The sequence below is a fragment of the Nicotiana tabacum genome, chromosome 19 (genome assembly GCF_000715075.1).
Source record: "Nicotiana tabacum cultivar K326 chromosome 19, ASM71507v2, whole genome shotgun sequence".
NCBI lineage: Eukaryota > Viridiplantae > Streptophyta > Magnoliopsida > Solanales > Solanaceae > Nicotiana > Nicotiana tabacum.
This window is the reverse complement of record NC_134098.1, coordinates 78967599-78976105: the sequence shown is the minus strand read 5'-3', so window position 1 is coordinate 78976105 and position 8507 is coordinate 78967599. Positions and strand designations below refer to the sequence as shown.

Below are 8507 nucleotides of genomic sequence, written 5' to 3'. Positions count from 1 at the left end.
GTCCGGATAAAAATAACATACCAGTTTAATCGCAAAAAAAATACAAAACAACATAGAACACATTTAAAACAACTAATATGCATTTTTTATACGAGTTTCGACAAAAACTAAATCGGAATACCTCGATTTATGTTTTTTGGAAAGTTGAAGATTTGAATCTGAAACGAGCAACCCACAATGAGAGAAGGCTTAGTTAGGATGTTGGACCAATAATCTTTACTTTTTGTGGGACGGGTGGGGGTCCACTCGAGTGTTTTTCGGTCGTTAATGGGGGGACCGCTGGTTTGATTTAAAAATGTGTGTGGGAGGGGGAGGGGAGGGAGGGGGGGTTGTTTTGCTTCTGTATCGGGGGAAAGGGAAGGGACGGATATTTGAAGGGGTATAGCGTCGTTTATTAAGGCGATATACATATAGCGCCTTAATAAACGACGCTATACCTAGACGTCTAATCAACTTCATATATAACGTCTTTTAAAAGGGCGCTATATATAGTTTGGTCATAATATTTTTTTTCCACTCATTTCGGTCATTTGAGTCTAAAAAGACCACATTTAGGTTCCGGACGGTGACTCCATGTGTCCTGAAGTTCTTTTTTTTCATTAGTTATTGGTATTGGGATCCATACGCGGATTCAGGATTTAAATTTTACGGGTTCAACCTTTAAGATTTTTAGCAATTAATCTAGTATATTTTTAAAGTTGTGAGTTCACATCTACTATTTGTTACAATTGTAATAAATTTTACACATAAATTTATATTCTGCGACTAAAGTACCGAAGGCTAGATGGGATGTCTAGTTAAGAATAAAGAAATCCTATTCATTTCAGCATAACGTTAATAGTCGAAAAGTTACTTTCAGCGTGACCTAGAGCATTGAATACAGGTTGTCGGGAACCCAGTAACTTTTGCGTAGATTCTGCATTTATATTAAGAAATTACTAAACATTTGTAAATATCTAACAGTGAACCCGGTTTTTATTGCATATTACATTGAAATTACGGTAGAAACTCATAAGCCTCAGATCCATCCGCCTCAGCTTTCAGCGTGAACCAAATGCTATTGTTTTCAACTTCCACTCAACTTATTTCCCAATGTGTACTAAAGGCTTGTGAAATTCATTATTTGCATATACTACTTCGATTATGAGTATTTACAATTATTGTACTTCAATATTTGAACTTGAAGTTACTTCTGAATATCTCGGATGAAATATTACTTGTTTTCACTCACTCACAAATTGCTAGTCCTTTTGTTTCGAAAACAAGATGATTTTGTTTTTCGAAATTGTGTTTATTTGATAGTTTTTTTTTTTTTTTTTTAAAAAAAAAAAAAAAAAGATTAACTGCTGCCGCTGATGATGTTAATTTCAGAATTTCCGTAGATCATATTTAACTAGAAAAAGTTACTCAATTATTAGACAAAAAATTAAGGATAAACTCAATATTGGCCTCTCGAAGCTTTCCAGCAAGAACCAACATGTCACATTCTCTTCTGAATGCAAATTGCAAAGCAACTTACATCCTTTTCTGCCACTTCTAGTTTATTTTTATTTTTAATCATTTAATGTAAATGAGCCTACTCCAGAGAGGTGCACACATAAATTAATTAGCGCACAATTGGCAGAGATAGGCAAGGCAATTGATAAAGGCATTACTTCCTATATGGAAATTACCATGTTGCTAAATTCTAACAAATGTATCAGAGGCAATTCCTCTGTGAAATCACGGTTTACAAAATCTAGTCTTATGATTCGGACATTTCAATAACACAAGAATAAGAAGTATTCGATCAAAATGGTGGATGTCTATGACGTTAACGTCTCTTGGAAAACCAAGGTAGTAAAGTTTTGAAACAGGAGAAAAATGGGATGGAACTTCCAGACAGCCATCACCATCTCCTAATCCACGTCACTTCATTCAGCTAGACCTCACCTCGTTACTTTGAAACTCTGCACAACAGAAGACAGCAAAACTGAGATCAGAAAGTTGCCATAACACTAGTTTTGAACACTTGCCCCTTGAATATGGTCAAGACGAGCGACAAAATGAATATGCTAATGATATTGTTCTGACTTCTGAATGTCCAATTTTCAAATAATCCTTTAAGCTTGCTAACAGAATATCTACACTATACTAAAATGTTTGAGTGGATTTGACTATGTGGAACAGTGTTGATGTGAATTGTACGCTTTATCATTCATTTTTTCATTAGAAATAGTATGTTTTGCACTGGAAGAAATGCAACCCCAATAGTCTAGGAGATACGATATATTCAATTGGAGCCATATGATTAGACAATCAATCATCCCTCTTGGAAAAGGGGTAAAGCCTGACTCCAACTCAGCCCATAATTCAGATTTCTCTTTTCTTGTATCAAGAAGCCTCACTAATTCAGTAAGCAAAGCAATCAAGTGGAAAGGCAAAAGGTGAAAAAGATAGAGATGAAGGTACTTCTTGTTTGAGGATGGAGAAAACTGAGATAAGAGGCAAGAGCACCATAATTTCAGCTCTGGTTTAACTCCATCAACAAACACAAAAAACATTTCTGGCTTAGTACAGGTTAAGGTGGGTTTAAGCATTGAAAGAATGATACAAGGGGATCATTGTAACCCGAACCGCAACTTCAAGATGGTCTAAGTAGAATTACTTTTCTCAAAAATCATGAAAAACTTTGAGAATCTATTCTTCAATCACAATAACTACTTTGACAATCTTCATTTTGATAAATAGAGCAACTTAAACAAACTAACAGTAGTTGACCTTTCTAGAATCAGGAAAATATATTCCCCTTTGTAATTCTTTTGATAAGTAAATGATTGTACCCTGAGCTCAAGTGACAAAGTCTAGCTAATACGATGAGACATTTTATCCAACACATAACATTTGGGCAATTCAAGAATACATACCTTCACCCTTTTCATAAGGTCTTTGGCTTTCTGATCATTCTTAAAATGATCACGCACTGGCTGCATCACATTGAAAACTAAGTCAGGAGGACAACTAAAAAAGGTGGAATCACAAATATATTGAACTATAAAAAAATAAAAACAATTTGTGATGTCCTGATCTTGAGTGACAGTAGTCTATTCGATATTAACTATACAACCTGAAGTGCATCAGATACTAGCCATCAAGTGTGCAATAACTTAATTTACTATTTGTTGATATTAAATTGCATATATGATTGATTACACTGAGTCTTTAAAATAAGAACCTTGAAATGTAAAAGATACTCTAAAGAGATGAGAATACGCTACAAACAAAGAAGTTATTCTATAGGGTGTTGGGGCTAATTAGTTGTATATATCAAAGAACTACAGGTAATAAGACCAACAATCAAAAGACTACTTCTCACATTAAAGCTACTAAAGTAATAGTAGAATATCAAAATGCAGAGTCAATGCAAAACAAAATGGCAAATTTGCAAATGCATCAATGTAATACTAAAAACAAGGACTACATAAGAGATTAGCACAAACACCAATTACCAGCAGCTTAGTAAGATGTTGTCATCTACCTGTAATATCTTATTGATTGCTTTTGACAATGCAGGTTTCAGATCTGCAGGATGCAAGTTCCCACTTTCATAGTCAGCCGCTAATTCTTCAAAATTCTTATAGGTCCTAGTGTGGAAAAAGAACAAACCAAAAGATGAGCTAAAAAATTGTGCTGTGTTAACAAACCAGCTGAATGGATATGAGAAATGCATGAAATGACTCACTTGTCCGCACCATTCTCAGCACTTCGCTCAATTTTGAACTCATTAAACCAAGGGAGGACGATATACTTGATGTACTCCAGACATGGATTCTTTTCTACGACCTTTGGTGGACAAAAAGCCTTCTTTATCTTGAGATTTACTTCTGCCTTTGATGTTCAAGCATGGCACAGGAAAAAAAAAATACTGTCACTACACTAGAACCTCATAGGCAAGAAAACCACCTGTTAAGAAATCTACTATGAACACTGACCATCAACCTAAAAACAAATGTAGCACTATGTTACAGGTGATTAATATATATAGCTATATACCTCTTCATCCTCCATGTAGATGGAAGAAGAGGGGTCACTCTTGGACATCTTCTCTTGACCTTCCTGCAAACCAGGGAGCATATCTGCACGCCAAAATCATAAGGGAACAAACATATCAAACAAAAGAGTTAGCTGAGAAACAAGAGAATTTGAATTCTAGAATACAAAAAAGATTATCGTACGATGGGACAATATGATAGGCTTGTTTTTCCTCCTGATGTCATCACAGTACTCTCTTGCAAGTACATTAACCTTTCGCTGGTCCATACCTAGTTGACATATGTCAGCCTAATAACAAGAAAATTCTTATTTAGCTGGTAGAATCATAATTTAAACAAATAATTACCACTCCCGGCACAGACCATGGAAGATTGAAGACAAGCACACATAAAAATACAGGCTACAAATGAAACAAAATGTATGCAGCTCTCATATCTGTCCATATCAAGAAGCATATGCCACTGAAACTAGAAACTCAAGGCAATCCAGCTATATGCCTAGTAGCAACTGAAATGCGTGTTTTACTCATTTGGTAAACTAGACAAGCAAGAACTAGGTTGTCAAGTGACATTGCAATGTTGACCCAGACAAGCAAGAAGTAAATTGTTCAGTGACATTATAGGGGTAACTTGCATGCCTAAAACAAGAATAACTGTGAAGGTACCAACAACAACAAACCCAGTGTAATCCCACAATTGGGGTTCGGGGAGGGTAGTGTGTACGCAGACCTTACCTCTATCTTGTGAAGGTAGAGAGGTTGTTTCCAATAGACCCTCGGCTCAAGGAACAGTGACAAGGAAGCAACCAACCATAACAATAACAAAAAAAGAAGAAAAAAGAAAACAAGGACTCACGTATACTAACAAATATCTAGAGATAAGAAAATATTACTAATACTATCAGTAAGAAAGAAACAACATATAATAAAAAGGTCTAGGAACAGAAAATAAGAATATTATTAATAGTTTAATACTATTGGTAACACTAAGAGACACCCTCGGCTCCCTATCAACCTTCAACCCTAATTCTCGACCTCCACACTTTCCTATCTAGGGTCATGTCCTCGGTGAGCTGAAGCAACGTCATTACCTGCCTAATCACCTCTCCCTAGTACTTCTTACAACAACATGTGAAGGTGCCTCTATTATTCCTAATAAAGTCTCACAAAAGATGCTTATATTTAAGTTATCCAGCTAACTGAACAACAAATTATTTACAAATAGTTAGTTATAAAACAGCTTACCTTAAGGAAGAATATGTCAGCACATTGCATGCATGGGTAAAAAATCTGGGCCGCTGTCAACTCATCTTGCTCAGACCGACCCATAATTTGGCAGCACCTTATAATGAAGAAAAAAAACATGTAAGCAATAACTGACTGTCCTTTTCAGGAGAAGCAAGAGAGTTTTACTTGCTTTATCCTTTACCTTAAAATCCGGGGAAGCTTGTTCCTTCGAGCTACGTCCATAACAAGTGGCCAGTACTCATGAGCTCTAGAGTTAATCTCTTTTGAAGACCATAGAAATTCCACATGACCCCCTTCAAGATTCATTCCCACAGCCTTCCATATCTCAATCAAATACTGACCAACAACCTCAATTTTCTTCAGATCACCACCCATCTTGTTATTTAGCTGCGCAAACCAATCTGCAATCCAGATCTTCACCTTGCAGCCAGCCGAAGTCAGTTTGTTGACGTTTAGTGCCTTCAAAACTCCCTGTTTAGCAAAGAAATTGTAAAAGAGAACGAACCAGTCATGAGATGCTAAAAAGAACATATAACTGCACAGAAGCCCCCCCACTATATCTGACCTGTACAAATGTAAGATGAAAGAATGGCATAAAATATAAATTTTCCTGACAAGTTATTCAACAATGTTTCACTTAGGTAATTTAATTCAAGTCTATTTCAGCAAATAATAAATAATTTATGAAAGCAATTGGGGGTTATCTAAAACTAGAGGTTCTCCTGATCTCACACATATACCTGCAAGGACATACAAATGGGGAAATTATTCCCCTTCTTTTCACTTTTTCTTAACCAGAAAAAGATCCAACTCCGTTGTTTTCCCTAATGGTCTACATTACAACTGGTCAGCATCCAGATATAATTATTTTGAACATACCTGGAATCTAGTCATGGATATGCCTAAATTTGATTTATTTAAGTCTCAAAGGTGAAAATACCCCTTTAACGCATATACTTTTATTTCCAAAGTATTAGCTTATATCAGAAACTTTCATGCAGAATGATGCATCTCTCGACATTATTCCATGGTAAAACAAAGAGAAATGGTTCCCAAACAATTGTCAAATATTTACCAGATTTTCCTCTGTATACCTTTCCATTATTATATTTTCTTCCATATGCAGGCCAAAGTTTATTGCCAAAACAGTTAGTTAATAAATTTGATCGTCCAGTTATCAGAATTTTGGTTATTCTTTTGGTAATGGCATCATAGAATTTCAAGAACAAACCCTCTATATATTGTACCTTCCCTTTCCTCAAGCCCCCATTTTTCCTCATTTGTCAATCACAGATCCCAGACGTGCGAGACTTTGGTGTCCAGAAAAGTTTAAAGCTACTACTGTCCACTTTCCACCGTCTCTTATTGACTAGTGCTTTCAGCTAATAATGGGCTGGAAGCAACCAATTTAAGTCAACCCATGGTTTTTTATTTGGGATGGGGTGGGGTGGGGTGGGGTGGGGGGGGTGCTGTTGGCGGTTATTTTTTATTTACAAGTGTACAAAGATGCATCTGAACAAAGTACATTACCAATCACGACAAAATGGAAAAACAATCATGTTCAATTAGAATTCAAAGGCAAATAAGCACATCCATTGTGCAAACCAGACACTTGGCAAGTGGCAAATTTTTATCATGTTCGTTCCTGTAAGTTAGAATGTGGGTGGAATTCAGGTTTATGTACCTGAGCAATGTGCATTCGACCAGAAGGCTCAAAACCATCATAGCAAACCGGTTGTGGCTTCTTTGCCAAAAGATTCATCAACTCATCCTCCTGTATGCATTCCTCGCCAATACTCCTAACAATCTTGAACTTCTCCTCCAAGCTCATCCTAAAATCAGAATATGCAACAAATTTAATCTTACATTCGAACAAAACAAAAAAAAAAAATGCTTTCATAAATGAAAAAAAAAAAAATTCAGAGATCTCGCTATATTAATCAACTAATCCCCTATCCCAAACTAATTGAGTAAATTGGGGCAGCTATATGAATCTTCCATGTCTGTTTATTCGGTGTCATTCATTCCAATACTCAATAATTCGTCATGAGTTACCATCTCAAAAAATAAATACATGTTTTAACAGATTTAACATGCTCATCGGAAATTAAATTAGACAAAAGTACTCCAAATAGAAACTACATCATCCCTGAGAGCATGTTGAGAGAGAGACTTACTGCGAAGTTGAAATGGAAGGGTTGGATGAGGAAGCTGCCAATGAGAGTGCATCAATGGCTTCTGAAGTCTCTTGATTATCCATATTCCTGCGCCAACGATATATAATTAGGCTTTTATCTGATCTTTATTTAGCTGGTGATAAGTATAAAGAGAGAGAGAGACTTACTGAGATGTGGAAATAGGAGTGTCAGCTGAAGAAGGCGGTGAGGAGAGTGCATTAATGGCTTCTGAAGCTTCTTTGTTATCCATCTTTCAAAACTGGGATTTTTCTGCGGAGAGGAAGAATTAGGGTTTAGGAGTGGCACAACTGTTCTGAAGAAGAAGAAGATGGATAGAACAAATAGCATTTTGCCACGTTCATGCGCAGCAACGATGGCGGATCGGTCAACAACTAAATTTTGTCTAATTATATTTTTTCATTTTTTTGTCTAAAAGTATTTTATTTTACCAATTTTAACTCTACCTTATGATACAATCTTTTGAGTTGAATATTAATTTTGTCTAATTTATATATATATTTATATATCTTAGAGAAATGTCGTTCGCCTTTTTTATACTTTAAAAATAGAGTTCACAACGCAGGAAGGGACTTATCGAAATATCATTAATTATCTAATATTTAAGAATAATTATTTAATTATTTTTCTAATATTTAGGACTTTGATTTCAACGAAATTTTTTGTTAATAATTTTTTCCTTATTTGAACTAGATAGAAAATCTTAATATTTAGGAATTCAAAATCAATGTATTTCTACTTATAAATATGGTACTATATTTTGCATCCGATAAAATTTAAATATGCACAAACTAGACATGTACTTTCAAAGTCGTATTTTTTATATTGAAAGTTTTTATTAAACTAAGACAAAAAAATAGGTAATTAATTTGTCAATTTCTAATCCAAACAAGGATATAATAGATAACAAAATTATCCATTTGTTTGATATTAGACGTCTAATTATTTTTATCACTACATAAGACTTTTTCTCGAGAATGAGTAAAAAGTATAGTTATTATTTGTTGTAGGTTTAAATTACTCCTTGTCATAGA

The 8507-nt window shown here is 35.0% G+C and overlaps 1 protein-coding gene across 2 annotated transcripts; it reads right to left on the bottom strand.

The window, feature by feature from the left end:
* Positions 1-1639: 1639 nt before the first annotated feature.
* LOC107765479 (tyrosine--tRNA ligase 1, cytoplasmic-like) lies at positions 1640-7825 on the bottom strand. 2 transcript variants are annotated; one of them, XR_012702643.1, is made up of 11 exons: positions 7623-7825; positions 7456-7542; positions 6963-7110; positions 5460-5749; positions 5276-5372; positions 4215-4320; positions 4033-4115; positions 3722-3867; positions 3496-3623; positions 2907-3000; positions 1640-1949 (listed from the first exon to the last, which is right to left on the bottom strand). XR_012702643.1 is itself a non-coding variant. In NM_001324879.1 (11 exon segments), coding segments are annotated over 11 exon segments (1227 nt in total). In that variant the 5' UTR covers positions 7706-7742; the 3' UTR covers positions 1662-1928.
* Between the last annotated feature and the right edge of the window lie 682 nt (positions 7826-8507).